This window comes from Gopherus evgoodei, unplaced genomic scaffold (genome assembly GCF_007399415.2).
Source record: "Gopherus evgoodei ecotype Sinaloan lineage unplaced genomic scaffold, rGopEvg1_v1.p scaffold_86_arrow_ctg1, whole genome shotgun sequence".
In the NCBI taxonomy this organism is placed as follows: Eukaryota; Metazoa; Chordata; order Testudines; family Testudinidae; genus Gopherus; species Gopherus evgoodei.
Window position 1 is genome coordinate 144,938 of NW_022060107.1, and position 21,701 is coordinate 166,638.

Consider the following 21,701-nt stretch of genomic DNA (forward strand, 5'->3'; position numbering starts at 1 on the left):
CAGCTCTGGGAGGGGAGTGGGGGCTGGTGGGTTAGAGCAGGGGGGGCTGGGAGCCAGGACTCCTGGGTTCTCTTCCCGGCTCTGGGAGGGGACTGGGGGCTAGTGGTTAGAGCAGGGGGGGCTGGGAGCCAGGACTCCTGGGTTCTCTCCCTGGCTCTGGGAGTAGAGTGGGGGCTGGTGGGTCAGAGCAGGGGGGCTGGGAGCCAGGACTCCTGGGTTCTCTCCCCAGCTCTGGGAGGGGAGTGGGGGCTGGTGGGTTAGAGCAGGGGGGCTGGGAGCCAGGACTCCTGGGTTCTCTCCCTGGCTCTGGGAGGGGAGTGGGGGCTGGTGGGTCAGAGCAGGGGGGGCTGGGAGCCAGGACTCCTGGGTTCTCTCCCCGGCTCTGGGAGGGGAGTGGGGCCTAGTGTGTGATTCTGAATTCACCACGGTGTTGCTGAATGCAGTCCTGCCCCCACCTGCAGTTCATGAGGGGGGAGTGACTCTGGCTTGACCCCAGGGAGCCTTGATCCAAACTGAGACCCCCATTCCTGCCTCCCCACCCCCAAGCTCTGCAGGAAGCTCCCAGCTCAGGCAGTGACGCTCTGCGGGGACACGGGCAGGACACAGCTGCCCGGGGTCCATTGTTAGGGCAGGAAGCTGGGATGGGGCGTGTCTGTGGGGCCCCCCGCCCCTCTTCAGTGACCACAGACAGCGGGACAGGGAGCCCGGACTCTTGGGTTCTCTCCCCGGCTCTGGGAGGGGAGTGGGGGCTGGGAGATTAGAGCGGGGGGGGACTGGGAGCCAGGACTCCTGGGTTCTCTCCCCGGCTCTGGGAGGGAAGTGGGGGCTAGCGGTTAGCGGGGGGGCCTGGGAGCCAGGACTCCTGGGTTCTCTCCCCGGCTCTGGGAGGGAAGTGAGGGCTAGCGGTTAGCATGGGGGGGCTGGGAGCCAGGACTCCTGGGTTCCACCCCGAAGAGGTTTTGGATGAGTTCTTTTTCAGCTAAGAAAAGTGTGGGGGCGGGCGGGGTCAGGCTACTTCTTGGGGCTCTGTGTCCCGTCCTGCCCAGCACCCCTCTCGCCCACACTGAGGGAACCGGCCTCCCCCAGGGCAGCCCAGCACAACCCCCAGGAGCTCTGCAGCCTGTGGATTTCCAGGGGCAGAGAATGGGTGGAGAGAAAAGAGTGACTGGCCCAAGGCTAAACAATGAGTTTGCAGCAGATCTGGGGAGAGAACCCAGGAGTCCTGGCTCCCAGCTCCCCCTGCTCTAACCACCAGCCGCCACTCCCCTCCCAGAGCCGGGGAGAGAACCCAGGAGTCCTGGCTCCCAGCCCCCCCTGCTCTAACCACCAGCCCCCACTCCCCTCCCAGAGCCAGGGAGAGAACCCAGGAGTCCTGGCTCCCAGCCCCCCCTGCTCTAACCACCAGCCGCCACTCCCCTTCCAGAGCCGGGGAGAGAACCCAGGAGTCCTGGCTCCCAGCCTCCCCTGCTCTGACTCACCAGCCCCCACTCCCCTCCCAGAGCTGGGGAGAGAACCCAGGAGTCCTGGCTCCCAGCCCCCCCCGCTCTAACCCACCAGCCCCCACTCCCCTCCCCGAGCCGGGGAGAGAACCCAGGAGTCCTGGCTCCCAGCCCCCCTGCTCTAACCCAACAGCCCCCACTCCCCTCCCAGAGCCGGGGAGAGAACCCAGGAGTCCTGGCTCCAGCCCCCACTGCTCTGACCCATCAGCCCCCACTCCCCTCCCAGAGCCGGGGAGAGAACCCAGGAGTCCTGGCTCCCAGCCCCCCTGCTCTAACCCACCAGCCCCCACTCCCCTCCCCGAGCTGGGGAGAGAACCCAGGAGTCCTGGCTCCCAGCCTCCCCTGCACTAACCACAAGCCCCCGCTCTCCTCCAAGAGTCAAATGATAAAACTTAAGACTGGATCCCAGAACTGGTCGTCCCGTCCCCCCAAGGGACACTAGATTGAGGTAGTTGGGTGGGATCTGTCGTGGGCATCTGTGTCCGAGTGGGGAGTTTCTTTCCTTTCCTTTTCTTTCCCCACCCCCAGAGGTGGCTGCATCTCAGCGCCGGGTGAGGGGTCCCTGGATGACCAGTTGCCCCGCCCCAGAGGTGGCTGCATTTTAATGCTGGGAGTGTTGGCCCCAGGGCGGCACTGGGGGCGCTGTGGGGCAGGGAGCAGCATGGGCAGCAGGGGGCGCTCTCCTCTGACTGACAGGGCTGGCCCCAGGGTGGCGCTAGGGGGCGCTGTGGGGCTGGGAGCTCGGCAGGGGGCGCTCCCCCCAGGCAGGCAGGGCTGGCCCCATGACAGTGCTGGGGGGTGCTGTGGGGGCAGGCAGCGGGGCGGGGGCAGCAGGGGGTGCTTTCCCCTGGCAGGGTGGGCTGGCCGCAGGGTGGCGCTAGGGCGTGCTGTGGGGCCGGGAGTGGGGTGGAGGGCAGGACCTTGCTAAACAAAATCCACCGGGGTCTCGGTCTAAAAACAGCTTTATTGAAACCAGCCACCGAGCCGCGTGTTGGGGGGCTCCAGGGTGTGGGGCCAGAACCAGCTTTTGACAGATATCCCCAAATCAGCTCAAAATACCCCCTCCGCCCCCCACCTGACCCAAACCTCTCCCCCAGCCGAACACCGAGGCGGAGCCGCCACCTGAAAGTACATTTCGTTCCACAGCGTTTGGTGTCAGTGTATAAGATTCCCACCTCTGCAATTTACCCCCGTTCGCATGGGGGAGGGAGGGGTTCAAATCCCAGAAGAGCTCAGGATGGGGTGGGGGGTAGGGAATGGGGCAGGGGCCTTTCCCCTCTGGGGGGCGCCAGCTCCCACCTGGCCCTAGTCCATTCCTAGGCTATTTTAGACTATGCTATTCTAGAGTCTCTTTTCCCATTTGTTCTTCCCCCTGGCAATTGGAAGGCGATAAACTTCCCTCCTCATTCCAGGACCGCAGATCCCTCCCTTTTCCCCACATACCGTGAGTCACCAGAGGTTCCAGACCTCTTCTGGAGCAGCAAAGACCAGTTGCTGCTGACGTTTTGAGCTTTATTCTAGGGTCACTGATCCCAGATTCCTCTGTTGCCCCAGTAACTTGCTCTGACTTGAATTGTTTTGGGGGAGTAAGGGATGGTCTCAGTCCATATAATGTATTGCATCAGCTCTTCTGTTCCCCGACCCGTGCCAAATATCTTCCACCCTGCTGTATTCCAGATCCAGAGGGATTCCTGATCGAATGATACAGCCCATCAATCAGTTGTGTTCTGGGCTCATCCATTGATAACCTAGAACCTTAGCTGGGCCCAGAGACTAAACATTCTGTGTCACTCTAGCTTTGGTCTCCAGAACTTGAACTTTGGGGGTTGGACTAGATGATCTCCTGAGGTCCCTTCCAACCCTCATATTCGATGATTCTATGAAATGCCCAAAGGCCATCTGGCAAAGTGGATATGGAAGGGTTACAGATTAGTAATCTAGAACCCCTGCTCTGGAAGCCCTTGAGCTGAGAGGTTCTGCAATCTGGAGGTAGAGACTCACAAGAGCCTAGAACCCAGGGTCTGGTAGACAGGAGGCCTCAGAGGTTCTAGTAACTGGAGACGTATTATTGAGAAAAAGCCTGGAAGTCAGGAACCCATAGCCAGAAGACCTCAGAAGCCATATGTTATGGGGGACCTGGATCATCTACATTTTAACAATTGAGAACCTCATTTCTGAAACCTTTGGTCCGAGAGGCTCCAGACTCGGTGGATGGAATATTTAGATTCAGAAAATACAGATTCTGGAACCCAGGATTCCATAAAGAGGAGACCTCAGAGGATCTGGACTCTGGAGCTGGAATATGTAGACTCCGGAAGAACACAGTCTAGAACCCACAATCCGGTAGACAAGACACCTCAGATGTTCTGGATCCCATGATCCCATATCCAGATAAATGTGGGTGTTCTACACTCAGAAGGTGGAACATTTAAACGCTGGATAACATAGCCCCGAACATCAGATACCCTAGGTTCTAGATTCCAACCAGATCAACTGCAGAAGGTCCCCAGACCTTCGGATCAGACTCCTTGCTTTGCTACACCTCAGGCTTCCAGACATCTCCGACACATCAAGGACCCTTTTGCAACGGACCTGCCCCAACACGACTCTAGGACCATCTAGAGCGGGCAACTAACACGAGGTCAAGTGGCCAAGGTACAAATGCCTTTTCTATTTGCTCCAAGCACTAACATTGCAAAGCGAATTAAAAGCAACAAAAAAATACACCCTCCCCGACTTGGGGAGTAATTAAAAAAATATAGATAGATACGGGTCAGAAAAAGCCACTGTCAGCACAAAAATACATTTAATTCTTTAAAAAAAAGAAAACACCTTAAACCAGCATCAAGCCGGAGGCATCAGTTGTCCATACAGACACCATAGGTAGGGGAAAGCTTAACTGGAATGACTCTGTATTAAAACTGGTTTAAGGAAAACTCTGGAGTCACCAGTTGTCCACAGAGACTTCTAGGGTAGGCATTTTCAGTAAAGACTCTGTGGACAAATGGTGAATCTGGATTTTGGTAAAATCAGAGTCAATCCAGAGTCAATCCATAGAAGTTTTGAAACGGGACTAAAATGTCTTTGAGGTCTTCATGGACAGCTAGTGACTCCTGATTTTGATTAAACTGCTGTCAAATCAGAGACAAATGGTGTCCCTCAAGATGTGTCCAACCTCGCTGAGAACTTAACTGGAGTGTCTTTGGGTTGACACTAGTGTCACCAAAACTGCAGAGTCACAATCATCTGGCTAGAGGGACTTCCAGGGTGGTTAAATCAGAGTCACTCCAGAGCCACTCCTCCCAGATTTAGATCACAATTAGAATTTCAGTGAAGTCTAGGCACAACTGGCAACGGCTGATTTCAGTTAAGCCAACATCAAGCCGGCGTCATCAGTTGTCCAGGACAGGAGAGAATTCAGAGTGACTCTGGATTGAAACCGGTTTAAGCAAATAAGATATTGCCTTCTAGAAAAAATGATAAATCAACTGAAAATTAAGTAGCTAAGAAAAGTGGGGGGGTGTGGTCTCTCAGGATGCTCTGCCCGCAGAGCTCTGACATCACTTCCTGTGCCACACTTAAAGAACCCAGGAGTCCTGGGTTCTCTCCAGCTCTGGGAGGGAAGTGGTGGGTTAGAGCAGGGGGGGCTGGGAGCCAGGACTCCTGGGTTCTCTGCCTGGCTCTGGGAAAGGAGTGGGGTCTGGTGGGTTAGTGCAGGGGGGGCTGGGAGCCAGGACTCCTGGGTTCCCTCCCCAGCTCTGGGAGGGCAGTGGGGGCTGGTGGGTTAGAGCGGGGGGGGGGCTGGGAGCCAGGACTCCTGGGTTCTCTGCCTGGCTCTGGGAAAGGAGTGGGGTCTGGTGGGTTAGTGCAGGGGGGGCTGGGAGCCAGGACTCCTGGGTTCCCTCCCCAGCTCTGGGAGGGCAGTGGGGGCTGGTGGGTTAGAGCGGGGGGGGGGGGGCTGGGAGCCAGGACTCCTGGGTTCCCTCCCCAGCTAGACGGGGGGGGGGCAAAATGGCAGACCCACTTCAAAACACAGGGTGCATATACACTCCCCCCACAACACACACGGAGCTGGGTCAACCAGAGAGACAGCCCCCTCCATGTCCCATAGCCCCCAGCCCAGACACCCCAGGGCAACACGTGCTATGAAAGGGGTTCACGACCAGCGGGCCCCTCCTGACGGGACGGGAATTTCCCCTACCCCGAGACAGCTCCCCCTGCTGGCAGGAGCGAAGGGTGCAGCAATGTGGGGTGGGGGTGGGGAGCGGCGTCTCTCTCCTGCCCCCTGGTGGGAGGGGGCGGAAGCGCGGTCCCTGTTCAGCAGCGGGCGCCGGAGGGGCCGGCCAGCACCGCGTAGCGGATCTTGGTGTTGGTGACGGCCCCGTGCTTCTGCCGCAGGTGGAGGCGCAGCTGGCTCTTGTGCCGGAAGGGCAGGCGGCAGGTCTCGCACTGCGGGGTGGGGGCCACAAGAGAGCGGAGGTCAGCGCCCAGAGGGAGAACCCAGGAGTCCTGGCTCCCAGCCCCCCGCCTGTTCGAACCACCAGCCCCCACTCCCCTCCCAGAGCCAGGGAGAGAACCCAGGAGTCCTGGCTCCCAGCCCCCCCTGCTCTAACCACCAGCCCCCACTCCCCTCCCAGAGCTGGGGAGAGAACCCAGGAGTCCTGGCTCCCAGCCCCCCCCTGCTGTAACCCACCAGCCCCCACTCCCCTCCCAGAGCCAGGAAGAGAACCCAGGAGTCCTGGCTCCCAGCCCCCCTGCTCAAACCACCAGCCCCCACTCCCCTCCCAGAGCCGGGGAGAGAACCCAGGAGTCCTGGCTCCCAGGCCCCCCCCTGCTCGAACCACCAGCCCCGACTCCCCTCCCAGAGCCAGGAGAGAACCCAGGAGTCTGGGCTCCCAACCCCCCCCTGCTCTAACCACCAGCCCCCACTCCCCTCCCAGAGCCAGGGAGAGAACCCAGGAGTCCTGGCTCCCAGCCCCCCCTGCTCTAACCACCAGCCCCCACTCCCCTCCCAGAGCTGGGGAGAGAACCCAGGAGTCCTGGCTCCCGGCCCCCACTCCCCTCCCAGAGCCAGGGAGAGAACCCAGGAGTCCTGGCTCCCAGCCCCCCTGCTCAAACCACCAGCCCCCACTGCCCTCCCAGAGCCAGGGAGAGAACCCAGGAGTCCTGGCTCCCAGCCCCCCTGCTCTACCCACCAGCCTCCACTCCCCTCCCAGAGCCAGGGAGAGAACCCAGGAGTCCTGGCTCCCAGCCCCCCTGCTCTAACCCACCAGCCCCCACTCCCCTCCCAGAGGTGGGGAGAGAACCCAGGAGTCCTGTCCCCCACCTCCCTCACTCACCTGATACGGTTTCTCGCCCGTGTGGATCCGGATGTGGCTCTTGAGGGTCTGTAGGTGCCGGAAGCGGGTCCCACACGTCTCGCAAGGGTAGGGCTTTTCACCCGTGTGGATCAACACGTGGGCCCGGAGGTGGGCAACCTGGGGGTGGGGGGGGAAGAGACATGATCCGATTCCAGGGGGCTGCAGTACTTGGCCTGGCCTCTATGGGGTTCTGCTTCCCATTGGAGACTATGGGAACCAGGGGCTGCAGATCCCACCGCTCCCACCATTAGTTGTTGGCCCTTATTGATTGCCTGAGTATCTCTCACCGCTCCTTGCCCCAAGCCTCCCCTTCACAGCCCCCCATCTCTCCTCCCGACCCCCACAGAGCCTGCCTCGTCCCCCCCCCCCCCGCCCGCACCTGCACGAAGCTGGAGCCGCAGGTCTCACACTTGTAGGGCTTTTCACCCGAGTGGATCCGCGAGTGGGTTTTGAGGTTCGCCGGCCGGTTGAACTGGGCCCCGCAGACTCCGCAGCGGTATGGCTTCTCACCTGGGGGGGGGAGATAGGGGGCAGCTAGGGGGCTGCACAGCTCCCCAAGGCTCTCCTGATCTGCATAGCCTCCTGTCCGCTCCCACAATCCCCTCACCCCTTTCGTGTCCCCACTTTGGTCCCACTCACCTCCCCTGGTCCCTCCCACCTCCCACTGACTCCTCCCCCTGATCCCTTCCTGACTCCACCCACCTCCCCAGTCCCTCCCACCTCCCATTGACTCCTCCCCTGATCCCTTCCTGACTCCACCCGCCTCCCCGGTCCCTCCCACCTCCCACTGACTCCTCCCCCGATCTCTTCCTGACTCCACCCACCTCCCCTAGTCCCTCCCACCTCGCATTGACTCCTCCCCCGATCCCTTCCTGACTCCACCCACCTCCCCGGTCCCTCCCACCTCCCATTGACTCCTCCCCCGATCCCTTCCTGACTCCACCCACCTCCCCTGGTCCCTCCCACCTCCCATTGACTCCTCCCCCTGATCCCTTCCTGACTCCACCCACCTCCTCTGGTCTCTCCCACCTCCCATTGACTCCTCCTCCGATCCCTTCCTGACTCCACCCACCTTCCCTGGTCTCTCCCACCTCCCATTGACTCCTCCCCCGATCTCTTCCTGACTCCACCTACCTTCCCTAGTCCCTCCCACCTCCCATTGACTCCTCCCCTGATCCCTTCCTGACTCCACCCACCTTCCCTGGTCTCTCCCACCTGCCATTGACTCCTCCCCCAATCCCTTCCTGACTCCACCCACCTCCCCTGGTCCCTCCCACCTGCCATTGACCCCGCCCACCCCTCCCTGCACCCACCCCTCTCCCAGGTCCTGCCCCCCACATACCAGTGTGGACGGCGCGGTGGGAGGCCAGGTTGCCCTTGTAGCGAAAGGCCGAGCGGCAGAGCTGGCACTTGAATGGTTTGTTGTCATGGGGGGCGGCCACCGGGGCCTGCCCCCCGGCTGCCCCCCCTTCCTCCCCCTCCAGGCCCAGCTCACAGGCCCCACAGCCATATGGCCCTGCACCTGTGGGGGGGGGAGAGAGTTCAGGGTGGAGTCCTGAATACTCAGAGCCCACTCTGCAGCATATGGGGCTGGCCTATCCCCCCCCACAGCACATGCAACTGGCCCCTCCCCTCACCCCACCCCACAGTATGTATGGGACCAGCTCCCCTCCTCCAGGGCATATCAGACCGGCACCTCCCCCACCCCACAGTGCATGGGCCTGAGCCCCCTTCCTTGCCCCTCACCTGCTGCGGACTGGGGCCGCCCCTGAGGAAGGCGCTGGGTGCACAGGGGGCACAGTGACGAGGAGGGGTGCGGCCTGTGGGGAGATGGGAAAGGGGGTGGGCCTTAGCTACCAAGAGGCATAGCTCCTCCCTCCCCAGTGGGCCCCCTCCCCCACTTGCCATATGGGACCAAGTGCCCCGCCCGTGTATATTGGACCAGGAGCCCCGCTCACAATCAGATAGGGCCAGAAGCCCCGATCCCCTCAGCATATGGACCAGGTGCCTCTCCCCCGCAATATATGGGATCCAGCACCCCTTCTCAACTGACGTATGGGACCAGGCATCACTCCCCCACTCAGTATATAGGACCAGGTGCCCCTCCCCCTCCCAGCATATGGGCCCGGGCACCCCTCCCCGGTATATGGGACCGGCCAGCCCTCCCCCTCCCAGTGTGTGGGACCGAGTGCCCTTTTCCCTCCCTATGTATGGGACCGGGTGCCCCTTCCCCATATATGGGCCCAGATACCCCTCCCCCTCCCAGTGTATGGGACCGGGTGCCCTTTTCCCTCCCTATGTATGGGACTGGGTGCTCCTCCCGCATATATGGGCCCATACGCCCCTCCCCCTCCCAGTGTATGGGACTGGGCGCCCCTCTCCCTCCCTATGTATGGGACTGGCTGCCCCTCCCCCTCTCAGCGTATGGGACCGGGCGCCCCTTCCCCATATATGGGACTGGATGCCCCTCTCCCCTGCTCAGCCACTCACCCACAGGGGGCACCGTCCTGCTGGGTCCCTGGGCCACCCCCCTCTTCCCCGCCATGGCAGGCGCCTCGGTCTCTGCCGGCCGGGGGCTCGGGAGGGGTAAGGGGAGTAGGGGGCTGGGGGCCGGCCCCACTCCCCTCCCCCACTCCCTCCCTCCGAAGGGAGTTCAGGACGATGAATTTGTATTTCTTCCAGTTGCAGGCCTTGGGGTCGGGGGCGCAGCTGCTGGACTCGCGGGGGGAGGCGGGGTGCCCCTCAGAGCGCGATGGGCTGTCGGGGGGCCCCCGCTCCCCCCCTGGGGGCGCCCCCCCAGAATCCTTCGCCGGGGCCCTGGCTGGAGCTGATTGCAGGGGAGGGCCCAGGCTTGGCCCCTCTGGGTGGGGAGCTCCTGTGGGCACCGTCCCACTGGCATCTGGGGGTCCTCGGAGGGGGTCCAGGGGTTTGGGGTCCACTGGGGAGGGAAGGGGCTTGGGGTAGAAGCTAGCACGGTCGTAACTGCAAGAGAGAGGGATGAAATGGGGGGGCAGCGCCCTGAGCCAGTCCCCACCCTGAGCCAGGTGGGAGCCGGTGCCCCCTAAAGGGGACAGGCCCCTGCCCCATTCCCCGCCCCCCTGAGCCAGCCAGTCCCCGCCCTGGGGCTGGAGGGGAGCTGGCGCCCCCTAGAGGGGACAGGCCCCTGCCCCACTCCCCACCCCCATGAGCCAGCCAGTCCCTGCCCTGGGGCCGGGTGGGAGCTGGCGCCCCCTAGAGGGGACAGGCCCCTGCCCCATTTCCCGCCCCCCTGAGCCAGCCAGTCCCTGCCCTGGAGCTGGAGGAGAGCCGGCGCCCCCTAGAGGGGACAGGCCCCTGCCCCATTCCCTGCCCCCCTGAGCCAGCCAGTCCCTGCCCTGGGGCCGGGTGGGAGCTGGCGCCCCCTAGAGGGGACAGGCCCCTGTCCCATTTCCCGCCCCCCTGAGCCAGCCAGTCCCCGCCCTGGGGCCGGAGGGGAGCCGGCGCCCCCTAGAGGGGACAGGCCCCTGCCCCATTCCCCGCCCCCCGGAGCCAGCCAGTCCCCGCCCTGGGGCCGGAGGGGAGCCAGCGCCCCCTACCTGGCCTGGACGAAGCGGTGACAGGCGTCCACCACGTGCTCCATCTGCAGGTAGGTGGCGGCGCTGAGCAGGGCCGGGACGGAGGCCAGGGTGAGGGGCAGGCGGGAGGTGTACATGAAATCCAGCAGGGCCTGGAAGCCCCCGGGCTGGATGGAGCCGGGCAGGGTGAGGACACTGACCTCGCTGCCCCCCTGGGCCAGGAAGATGGAGTAGAAGAAGCCACTGCCCCGGGGGGGAGAGAAGGGTTAGGGGACTACAACTCCCAGCATGCACCATGGCCCACCCAGACCACACCTCCCCTGTGGCCACACCTCCTTATCAAACACGGGGGCGTGGCCAGAACTCAGCCTCCCCATGGCCACCCCTCCTCTGCCCCCTCTCCCCCACCCCAATGGCAGCTCAGACTCTGGCCTGGCGCCCCACTACCCCATCTCCCCACAGGATGGAGACCCAGCTGTGGGTCCAGATGGGCGAGGCCCCCCCCCTTGGTGGGTAGTCCCACCAACCATGTCACTGCCCCCCACCCTGTGCCCCACACAGACCCGCTCCACGGCCACCTCCCCCCACCATGATGCAATGCCCGCTCCCGTGGCCCCCTCAGTCATGTCCCCACCCAGCTGCGCCCCACTTTTCCCAACCATACCCCCTAAGCATAGAGCCCCCTCGCAGCCCCGCCCACCGCTGCAAGCCACGCCCACTCTAGCCACGCCCACCCCTTCCCAGCCACGCCCGCTCTAGTCACGCCCCACCTTTCCCAAGGACACTCCCTACTCACTGCACCCCTCACAGCCCCGCCCACCGCTGCACAGCCACGCCCTCTCTAGCCACGCCTTCAGTCTTCTCACCCAGGAGCTCTCAGGCCACGCCCCCACCCCTTCCCAGCCACGCCCCTCTAGTCCCCCAACACCCATTCACAGCCACGCCCACCCCTTCCCAGCCACGCCCTCTCGAGCCACGCCTCCATCCTTCCCAGCCACGCCCACTCTTCAGAAGCCACACTCCCACCAGCCATGCCCCCACCACTTCACAGCCATGCCCCCACCCCTTCACAGCCCCGCCCCCCTCACCTGCAGGCAGCCAGCACCGCCTTGTGGGCCAAAAGGGGGCGCCCCCCCACCAGCAGGGTGACATCGGTCAGGGCGCGGCGGTGCCGAAGCTGGTCCAGGTTGAGCAGCACATCGCTGGCGTGGCGCGTGAACTCCCGCACGGACCTCACCGGCCCCCCGGCCCTTCCCGAGCTCATAGTAGCTGCGGACATCGAGGGGGGGGGGCTACAGCAGGCCAGGGCCTGGGGGGAGATGAGGTTACTCAAAGGGGAAGGGGGTTGAGTCCTGGCTCCCAGACCCCCTGCTCTAACCCCACCAGCCCCCCCTCCCCTCCCCTCCCAGCGCCGGGGAGAGAACCCAGGAGTCCTGGCTCCCAGCCCCCCTGCTCTAACCCCACCAGCCCCCCCTCCCCTCCCAGCGCCGGGGAGAGAACCCAGGAGTCCTGGCTCCCAGCCGCCCCCCCCCCGCTCTAACCCACCAGCCCCCACTCCATTTCCAGAGCTGGGGAGAGAAACCCAAAAGTCCTGGCTCCCAGACCCTCCTGCTCTAACCACCAGCCCCCACTCCCCTCCCCGAGCCAGGGAGAGAAACCCAGGAGTCCTGGCTCCCAGACCCTCCTGCTCTAACCACCAGCCCCCACTCCCCTCCCCGAGCCAGGGAGAGAAACCCAGGAGTCCTGGCTCCCAGCCCCCCCTGCTCTAACCACCAGCCCCTGCTCTCCTCCCAGAGCCAGGGAGAGAACCCAGGAGTCCTGGCTCCCAGCCCCCCCTGCTCTAACCCATCAGCCCCTGCTCTCCTCCCAGAGCCAGGGAGAGAACCCAGGAGTCCTGGCTCCCAGCCCCCCTGCACTAACCCATCAGCCCCTACTCCCATCCCAGAGCCGGGGACAGAACCCAGGCGTCCGGGCACTGACAGCTCACCCTGACCAGCAGGGTCCCTCCGACCTTCCTGCCAGCAGGACTTTCGGGGGGTGAGTGTAAATTCCCAGCTGAGCCCCCCAGTCCGGAGAACCAGCCTCCAATGGCTGAGCCAGGCTGGGGTCTCTTATAATGTCCTGGGAGGGGGAAGTTCTCTCTCTAGTTCACATCCTTCCTGCCCCGGCCCAGCCGCGGGGGGGTGGGAGGAGGAAGTATTAATAGACCTTTCAGGAAAAAGGTTGGACAATTCCAAGATCCACAAAGAAACCCAGGTCCCAGCCCCCCCTGCTCTAACCACTAGACCCCACTCCTCTCCCAGAGCCAGGGAGAGAACCCAGGAGTCCTGGCTCCCAGCCCCCCCGCTCTAACCACCAGCCCCCACTCCCCTCCCAGAGCCGGGGAGAGAACCCAGGCGTCCTGGCTCCCAGCCCCCACTGCTCTAACCTACCAGCCCCCACTCCCCTCCCAGAGCCGGGGAGAGAACCCAGGAGTCCTGGCTCCCAGCCCCCCCTGCTCTAACCGACCAGCCCCCACTCCCCTCCCAGAGCCGGGGAGAGAACCCAGGAGTCCTGGCTCCCAGCCCCCCCTGCTCTAACCACCAGCCCCCACTCCCCTCCCAGAGCCGGGAAGAGAACCCAGGAGTCCTGGCTCCCAGCCCCCCCTGCTCTAACCCCCCAGCCCCCACTCCCCTCCCAGAGCTGGGGAGAGAACCCAGGAGTCCTGGCTCTGATCGCTCTGCTCAATTCACCCCACTGCTCTCCATTGAGGTCCAGGAATTGTAGGGGCGGGGGAGGCTGGGATTTGTGGCATGGGGGGGAGGCACAGCTGGGACTGGCCGGTCCCTGAATGAAGTTGCTCAATTTCCTTCTATTGTCGCTGCCCACGCTGGAGAGCCCGGGGTGGCAGGCAGGCAAGAAGGTGGGAATTGTGGGGGGGGGAGCGGGGAGGAAACTGGATGTTTGTTTTGGACCCTCACCCATCGTGAGACGAGACAAAGATGTATGGGGGGGCCATGGGACGAGGGGTCCCTGTGTAACAGGCCGCTTCGCCCCAGAGGTGGCCGCATCTCAGCGCCAGGCGAGGGGTCTCTGGGTAACCAGCTGCCACGCTCCAGAGGTGGCTGCATCTCAGCCCCGGGCCAGGGGCCGTGGGTAACCGGCCGCCCCGCCCCAGAGGTGGCTGCATCTCAGCGCCGGGCGAGGGGTCCCTGGATAGATTTCTGGACACAAAGACCATTGTGGCATAGTCACAAATGCAGGAAACTACCAGTAGTTTGTGGGGGGAGCAGGCGGGGGTGCCCCAGGCAGTGACATGTCTTAAAAGAGTGGCGGGGGGGGCTACAGAATCTGTACCCAGGGATAAAACCCAGGAGTCCTGGCTCACATCCCCCTGTTCTAACCACTGGCCCCCCAAAGCTGGGGAGAGAACCCAGGAGTCCTGGCTCCCAGCCCCGCCCCATGGAGGCCACTGACCCCTGCTGCCCCCATGTTAATCACTCGGGTTCTAGGGATGTGTCGGTTCCAGCCTGTGGCCGATAGGGGGCGATGTCGGACCGCGGATTGCCCTGGCTTGCAGTGTCGCCTCCTCGCCCAGCAGGTGGCGCGCTGCAGAACTGCCGGACTCCTGGGTTCTCTCCCCAGTCCTGGAAGGGGAGTGGGGGCTGGTGGGTCAGAGCAGGGGGGGCTGGGAGCCAGGACTCCTGGGTTCTCTCCCCGGCTCTGGGAGGGGAGTGGGGGCTGGTGGTTAGAGCAGGGGGGCTGGGAGCCAGGACTCCTGGGTTCTCTCCCTGGCTTTGTTATGTGACGTAGGCTCGGTCCCTTACTCCCGTGCCTCAGTTTCCCCTCTTGCATTGTATCTCGTCAGCTGTTTGGGTCAGGATCTGTCATTCTGTGTCTGGGCAGTGCCCGGCGTGACAGCGGCCAGCACAAGAAGCCATAATCGCCCCACTAGAGTGGAACAGCTGTTCAGACTTTCCTGATAAGGCTGGAGAGGAGCCAGGGACCGGATGGGAGCCCACACTCCTGAAAGGGGAAAGGCCCTGTATCCAATTCCCCAGCCCTGAGCCAGGCAGTTCCTTCCCTGAGCCGGGGAGAGAACCCAGGAGTCCTGGCTCCCAGCCCCCCTGCTCTAACCACCAGCCCCCACTCCCCTTCCAGAGTCGAGAGAGAACCCAGGAGTCCTGGTTCCCAGCCCCCCCCTGCTTTAACCACCAGCCCCCACTCCCCTCCCAGAACCGGGGCGAGAACTCAGGAGTTCGGGCTCCGAGCCCCCCCTGCTCTGACCCACCAGCCCCCACTCCCCTCCCAGAGCTGGGGAGAGAACTCAGGAGTCCTGGCTCCCAGCCCCCCTGCTCTGACCCACCAGCCCCCACTCCCCTCCCAGAGCTGGGGAGAGAACCCAAGAGTCCTGGCTCCCAGCCCCCCCTGCTCTAACCACCAGCCCCCACTCCCCTCCCAGAGCCGGGGAGAGAACCCAGGAGTCCTGGCTCCCAGCCCCCCTGCTTTAACCACCAGCCCCCACTCCCCTCCCAGAACCGGGGCGAGAACTCAGGAGTCCGGGCTCCCAGCCCCCCTGCTCTAACCCACCAGGTCCCGCTCCCCTCCCAAAACCGGGGGAGGGGGAAGAACCGAGGAGTCCTACCCTGCCCCTCCCATGCCCCCCCACAGGAAGTGGTAGGAATTCCCATCCCCACGTGACCCCTTTGGAATGTGGTGACGTCACCGAGGGGGTCCATTAAAAAAAGTTTTTGGGGAGTTAGGAGAAAAAAAAATTTTGTGGGGAATTTCGGAGCCGGCTGGATCCGGAGCCTCCGTCACCCTCCTCCTCCTTCTCCTCTTTCCAACGGGCCAGGGACCCTTCCCCCCCACGAGTGGGGCAGGAACCCCCCTCCCCCAGCTGGGATTCCCCCATCGGAGCCAGGTAAGAATCGGGTTCCCCCGCCCCGCAGGAATTCCCCCCACGTGATCAGAGACACCCCCCTTTCCGCTGGCCAGGGACCCCCATCCCCCTTAGCGCCCCCCAGGGCCAGGGTCCCGTGGTAGGACCTCTCTTCAGCCCTTTCTGCCCCTGGGAACCCAGGAGTCCTGGCTCCCAGCCCCCACCCTGCTGTAACCCACGAGCCCCCACTCCCCTTCCTGAGCCAGAAGAGAACCCAGGAGTCCTGGCTCCCAGTCCCCCCTGCTCTAACCCACCAGCCCCCTCTCCCCTCCCAGAGCTGGGGAGAGAACCCAGGAGTCCTGGCTCTCAGCCTCTCCCCCCCGCTCTAACCCACCAGCCCCTGTCCCCTCCCAGAGCCAAGGAGAGAACCCAGGAGTCCTGGCTCCCAGCCCACCCCACCTAACCTCTCTGCACCCCCCGCCCCCAGGTCTGCAAGATGTCCGGTCCCACCTGGCTTCCTCCCAAGCAGCTGAGCAATTCGGGGTCTCTCGGCGTCTCGGTCTCAGCTCCAGCACTCTGCAAACCCCAGAAGAAATACACCCCGGTCCCCGCACCCCCCAGGCCGGCCCCCCAGGAGCAGAACGGGGGTGGCATGAGCGGACCAAGCTACCAGCCAGCGGGCCCTGGTAAATACCCATTTTCCACCCTCCCGGTACCTGATTGGTCTGATCCGGGTGGGTGGCGGGGCTGGGGGGCTGGGGGGGGGAAGAATCTGGGGGGCGGTGGAGTGGGGAATACAGAGGGAGGGGGCCTGTGGGTCTGAGCGATTGCTGTCTCCTCTCTAGGCAGCCTCCCCTCCCGTTCCCTGCCTTCTGGTTTCGGCCCCGAGCATCATTACCCATCACCCCCTGGAGCCAAGGATGAGCCAGGAGCACCCTGGGGTGGCCCCCCCTCTGCTGGACGCGGGTACCACATGCAGGTAGGAGGGAGGAACAGGGGCCCCTGGGGAGTGGGGCGGGGGTGGGACAGGACTTGGGGTCCCTCGCGGGGCAGGAACTGGGGGGTTGAGTTGGCTGGTGTATGACCCACCTCACAGAGGGAGGGGCTCCCCCAGTCCAGAACACCCTCCCACCTCTCTTGGCAATCAGGGATTTGGGGTGCTGGTGGAAGGGGGGTGACCTGTGTCCCATGCAGCCCAGTGTCCTGCTTCTGTGGGGCCTTGGAGAAGGCATAAGTTTTCCATAATTCACCTGCCTTGGTCATATGGGACACACGGGATGGCTCCTTCCTGACCATCTCCTGCCCTGGAGCATGAGGCTTGATTCCCGTTACCCTCCGGAACTACCTGCCGCTAGGACAGCAGCTGGACTGCATGATCCCAGCTGACGGGCCTAATCCCCTCCCCCTCCTGGTCTGTTTCCTTAGGGGTCTGCCCTAGACCCGGGGCCCCACCGCCCCTCCAGCATCGACGCCCAAATAGACTCGCTCACCAGTATGTTGGCTGATATGGAGAGCGCCGGCCCGCAACGCCGGGGGGAGAGGCAGGTAAACGGCCCCGCAGGAGGGTTCTGGGGGAAGTGGGAGTGGACCTGGTGCGTTTTCATTGGCACAGCCTCTCCCACCCTAATGAGATTTCAGTCCCTATAATCACGTCTTTCCAAGTACCTTCTTGCCCGTCTCCTGCCCACCACATGGCAACTCCAGTGCCTGATATCCCTGGAACCGGTGGACACAGGCTCCCGTGTGTGATATTGTTGGAAAGTAGAGATCCTGGGTTTTCTGGTGGTATCACCCGCCCCTTTCTCCCTCCCCCGGTTCCCCGGGGATCGGCCCCTGAAAATCACGTTCCGACCAGAACCTCGGGGTGAGAGAACTGGAGATGGTTCAAGGGATGTCACAGTGGGCCCGCCTTTATTGCCCGATATCTCCTGAACCGATGGGCAGAGAGATGAGCACCAGGCACTGTTGGAAAGCCAAAACTTTAAGCTTTCCAACGGGGTATGACATGTGCTTCCATCCTTCACGGCTCACAAGAGATTGATGGTTTCACTGAGTCGCTGTTGGACTAGCAAGAGTTGACAATCAACATGGGTTCCTTGGGGAACGATGGGTGTTTAAGTGCATTTAGGGATGGGGTGGATTTGCAGGCTGGGGGGCTGGTAATATGGGGTCCCCCAAGGCCAGGAGGGGTCGCCTAAAGCCCCACACCAGCCTATGTCTCATCTTTCCTCTCCTTTCTTCTCCAGAACTTCGACTCCGTTCCGTACCCGTCGGCCTCTGGCCCCCCGCAGCCAGGCCCCCCCAAAATGCCCAGCCCCTACAAGCCAGGCTCCTTCGCCCCCAAGAACTCGCCCTACAGTCAGTCGCCCCAACCTGCCACCTCAACGGCTTCCTCTGGGCCGTCCCCCCAGTACGGGGCTGGCTACCCGCGGGTGCCGCCCGGGCATAAGCCCTACCCGCAGCCCACGCCCGCGTCCTACACCACATCGGCTGGGCCGGCGTTTAATGTCCAGGTCAAAGTCGCACAGCCGGTGCTGGGTTACGGTCAACCGAAGCACCGGGCCGAGCAGGCCTATGCGCCCCCGTCGCCCCAAGCTGGTCGCGGGGCCCAGTACGCCGGGGAGGAGGGCTGGTATCTGGAGCCGGGGGGTTACGGCAAGAGGCCAGGCAAGGGGGAGAGCTATGGGGCTGGGGGGCTGGCCAAGCCGGGGGAGGCGGCTGGGGGTCCGTACCAGGCTGCCGCCGGGACCCCAGGCAAGGAAGAGACGGCGGTGACGGGGAAGGTGCTCCCTGGTGGTGGAGGATACCAGCACCAGGTAACGTGAGAGGGAATGGATGGGTGTGTGAGGGGGGGCAGGACCCCTGGGTCCTCTGGGGGGGGTGGGGGCTGGTTGGTTAGAGCAGGGGGGGCTGGGTGCCCGGACTCCTGGGTTCTCTCTCTGGTTCTGGAAGGGAAATGGGGGCTGGTGGTTAGAACAGGTGAGTGCTGGGAGCCCGGACTCCTGGGTTCTCTCCCCAGCCCTGGGAGGGGAGTGTGGGCTGGTGGTTAGAAGAGGGAGGTGCTGGGAGCCCGGACTCCTGGGTTCTTTCCTGCCGGGGATTGTACCTCCTCGTGGGGGGGGGGGGGTGTTTCGCAGATCAATGTGAGCGAAGCGTCCAGCCGAGATCTCGCTCCCCCAGGCCCCCCTGAGCCGCCCAGAGGAGGAATTGGACAGACTGACCAGGAAGCTGGTGCACGACATGAATCACCCGCCGGCGGGGGAGTACTTCGGTGAGATGGGGGGGCTGGTGCTTATGGGGCAGGGAGGGGGATGCTGGGGGGATGGGATGGTAGTGGCAGTGCGAAGAAGGGTCCATGGAGAAGCTGAGGGGCCCCGTGTGACCCCTCCCCCCTTCCCCACCCCCAGGGCGCTGCGCCCGCTGTGGGGAGAACGTGGTGGGGGACGGGACGGGCTGCGTGGCCATGGACCAGGTCTTCCACGTTCCCTGCTTCACCTGCACCACCTGCCACGCCCGGCTGCGGGGCCAACCCTTCTATGCCATGGAGCGGCGGGCGTACTGCGAGGCCTGCTACGTCGTGAGTGCCGGACGCCGGGGTTCTCTCCCCGGGGAGCGGAGAGGAGCGGGGCCTGGGGGGTTAAAGCAGGGGGGGGGCTGGGAGCCAGGACTCCTGGGTTCTCTCCCCGACTCTGGGAGGGGAGTGGGAGCTGGTGGGTCAGAGCAGGAGGGGCTGGGAGCCAGGACTCCTGGGTTCTCTCCCTGGCTCTGGGAGGGGAGTGGGGGCTAGTGGTTAGAGCAGGGGGGGCTGGGAGCCAGGACTCCTGGGTTCTCTCCCCGACTCTGGGAGGGGAGTGGGGGCTAGTGGTTAGAGCAGGGGGGGCTGGGAGCCAGGATTCCTGGGTTCTCTCCCCGGCTCTGGGAGGGAAGTGGGGTCGGGGGGGTTACAGCAAGGGGGGCTGGCCCCAGCCCCACGGCTCTCCCCTCCCGCCAGGTGACGCTGGAGAAATGCTCCCGGTGCTCCAAGCCCATCCTGGACCGGATCCTGCGGGCCATGGGCAAGGCCTATCACCCCCAGTGCTTCACCTGCGTCGTCTGCCACCACTGCCTGGACGGGGTCCCCTTCACCGTGGACGCCACCAGCCAGGTCCACTGCATCGAGGACTTCCACCGGTACGACCCCGCCCCCTGGCCTGTGGCCCCACCCCTTAGCATGTGGCCCCGCCCCCTGCCAGCCCCACCCTGAGCTCTCTTTCCCTTCTCTCTGCCCCGCAGGAAGTTTGCCCCCCGCTGCTCTGTCTGTGGCAACGCCATCATGCCCGAGCCCGGGCAGGAGGAGACGGTCAGGATCGTGGCCCTGGATCGGAGCTTCCACATTGGGTGCTACAAGTGTGAGGTAGGGGGCTGGGAGCCAGGACGCCTGGGTTCTCTCCCCGACTCTGGGAGGGGAGTGGGGGCAGGTGGGTTAGAGCAGGGGGGCTGGGAGCCCGGACGTCTGGGTTCTCTCCCCGACTCTGGGAGGGGAGTGGGGGCTGGTGGGTTAGAGCAGGGGGGCTGGGAGCCAGGACTCCTGGGTTCTCTCCCCGACTCTGGGAGGGGAGTGGGGGCTGGTGGGTTAGAGCAGGGGGGCTGGGAGCCAGGACTCCTGGGTTCTCTCCTTGGCTCTCAGAGGGGAGTGGGGGCTGGTGGTTACAGCAGGGGGGGCTGGGAGCCAGGACTCCTGGGGTCTCTCCCCGGCTCTAGGAGGGGAGTGGGGACTGGTGGTTAGAGCAGGGGGGGCTGGGAGCCAGGACTCCTGGGGTCTCTCCCCGGCTCTGGGAGGGGAGTTGGGGCTGGTGGTTAGAGCAGGGGGGGCTGCGAGCCAGGACTCCTGGGGTCTCTCCCCGGCTCTGGGAGGGGAGTTGGGGCTGGTGGTTAGAGCAGGGGGGGCTGCGAGCCAGGACTCCTGGGGTCTCTCCCCGGCTCTGGGAGGGGAGTGGGGACTGGTGGTTAGAGCAGGGGGGGCTGGGAGCCAGGACTCCTGGGTTCTCTCCCTGGCTCTGGGAGAGGAGTGGGGGCTGGTGGTTACAGCAGGGGGGCTGGGAGCCAGGACTCCTGGGTTCTCTCCCCAGCCCTGGGAGGGGAGTGTGGTCTCATGGTTACAGTAGGGGCGGCTAGCAGCCCGGACGCCTGGGTTCTAACGGACTCTCTATCCCCCCACCCCAGGAGTGCGGGCTGCTGCTGTCGTCGGAGGGCGAGGGCCGGGGCTGCTACCCCCTGGACGGGCACATCCTGTGCAAGTCGTGCAGCGCCCGGCGCATCCAGGAGCTCTCCTCGAAGATCACCACCGACTGCTGAGGGCTCGGGGGGCTCAGCTCCCTGCCCAACCCCTGGGTGGGGGCTCTGTCTGCCCTCGCTGCCAGCCACTGCTTCAGTATCCGTCAGTCTGGGGTCTTCCTGCACCCTGTTTCTCCCATCCCCTAGGGGGCAAAGAAACTGCCTTGTGCCCCCCAGATTCCTGCCCCTGGCTATGTCAGCATCTAATATTGGGGTCCTCCTGCACCCCACTTATGCCATTATTTGGGGGGGCGGAGCCCCCCATATCTTGCTACCCCCTAGCTCCATTGTCATGTATTAAGCTCTTCCCCCCTTTTTCTCCCTTCATTTTGGGGGCACTTTTGCCCCCCGCAGAGTCCCTGCTCTGCCAACAGCTGTTAATTCGGGGTCCCCTCTACCCCTTGCCTCCCCCCAATTCCTCAGCCTCTTAAAACCAACCAGGCCCTGAGGTCCAGATGCGGGGAGGGGAAAGGTGGCAGCAGAAAGGGGCGTGGAATTCACCCCGCTCTAATATTGGGGTGAGGGAGGACCCCCCCTCCCCAGCTGGTATCAAGCAGGGGGCGGGGCTTGGTGACTAGACAGGAAGTGAGCCAGTCTCTTTGCCCCTCCCCCATTTATCCTGGCCCCCCCTCCAGCCTCCTGGCCCCCTCCCCTTAGCTGAAATATCAGCTGTGCCCTGTGGTGGGGAGGGGCTGACCCTTAATTCCCCAGCAGGTCTCCCCAATATTTCTCACTGGGGGGGTTGTATTTCTCCCCACTCCAGGGATTCAGAGCCCAGTTGATGGAGGGGGGGGGGAGATGCTCAGGGTTTGGGGTCTCTCCCCTCAGTTTCTAGGTCAGTTTGGTTTTTTTGGAGGGTCACTGGGGAGTGGGGGGGCTCTCCCTCCCCCAAAGGAGCCCTGACTCCTCACCCTTTTTGGGGTGGCCCTTCTGACCCTAAGCTGCACTCGGGGGGCAGGTGATGCACCCTGACAACCCCCCAGCTGTGTGTATCAGGATGCCTGGGTTCTATCCCTGGCTCGGGGAGGGGAGGGGGTTCCTTCATCACCATTAACGATTTCCATTGCATGCTTCACCCTCCCCCCCGACCCTGTAAACCTCTTTCCCTCTTTCT

General features: G+C 63.9%; 2 protein-coding genes across 5 annotated transcripts; one reads left to right on the forward strand and one right to left on the reverse strand.

Annotated features, from left to right (window-relative positions):
* Positions 1–5,442: 5,442 nt before the first annotated feature.
* BCL6B (BCL6B transcription repressor) lies at positions 5,443–12,509 on the reverse strand. Of its 4 annotated transcripts, none has more exons than XM_030548133.1 (9): positions 12,401–12,509; positions 11,502–11,682; positions 10,435–10,656; positions 9,350–9,841; positions 8,606–8,679; positions 8,202–8,381; positions 7,239–7,369; positions 6,839–6,976; positions 5,443–5,948 (listed from the first exon to the last, which is right to left on the reverse strand). In XM_030548133.1, exons 2-9 carry the CDS (start codon positions 11,675–11,677, stop codon positions 5,817–5,819), a joined length of 1,545 nt encoding a protein of 514 aa, XP_030403993.1. In that variant the 5' UTR covers positions 11,678–11,682; positions 12,401–12,509; the 3' UTR covers positions 5,443–5,816. The 4 variants fall into 4 exon arrangements, with proteins under 4 accessions (XP_030403993.1, XP_030403992.1, XP_030403995.1 ...); XM_030548132.1 differs by having other exon boundaries at positions 11,502–11,722; XM_030548135.1 differs by lacking the exon at positions 9,350–9,841 and having other exon boundaries at positions 11,502–11,722.
* A 2,484-nt stretch (positions 12,510–14,993) lies between these two features.
* Positions 14,994–20,695, forward strand: TRIP6 (thyroid hormone receptor interactor 6). The gene is made up of 10 exons (XM_030548130.1): positions 14,994–15,316; positions 15,762–15,960; positions 16,120–16,253; positions 16,700–16,819; positions 17,521–18,090; positions 18,455–18,545; positions 18,682–18,851; positions 19,266–19,444; positions 19,547–19,667; positions 20,477–20,695. The coding sequence occupies exons 2-10, from the start codon at positions 15,771–15,773 to the stop codon at positions 20,606–20,608; spliced, it is 1,707 nt and encodes a 568-aa protein (XP_030403990.1). The 5' UTR covers positions 14,994–15,316; positions 15,762–15,770; the 3' UTR covers positions 20,609–20,695.
* Positions 20,696–21,701: the final 1,006 nt, after the last annotated feature.

Bases quoted from the DNA above. Each gene is read 5' to 3' on its own strand.
- BCL6B (XM_030548132.1), bottom strand. From the start codon at position 11,692: ATGTCCGCAGCTACTATGAGCTCGGGAAGGGCCGGGGGGCCGGTGAGG. The intron at 8,382-8,605 runs GTGAGGGGCAAG...CCCCCCCCACAG, and splicing joins GCGGCCCCAGTCCGCAGCAG to GTGCAGGGCCATATGGCTGT. The intron at 7,370-8,201 runs GTATGTGGGGGG...TCCCCCCCCCAG, and splicing joins CCACCGCGCCGTCCACACTG to GTGAGAAGCCATACCGCTGC.
- TRIP6 (XM_030548130.1), top strand. From the start codon at position 15,771: ATGTCCGGTCCCACCTGGCTTCCTCCCAAGCAGCTGAGCAATTCGGGG. The intron at 16,254-16,699 runs GTAGGAGGGAGG...CTGTTTCCTTAG, and splicing joins GACGCGGGTACCACATGCAG to GGGTCTGCCCTAGACCCGGG. The intron at 19,668-20,476 runs GTAGGGGGCTGG...CCCCCACCCCAG, and splicing joins TTGGGTGCTACAAGTGTGAG to GAGTGCGGGCTGCTGCTGTC.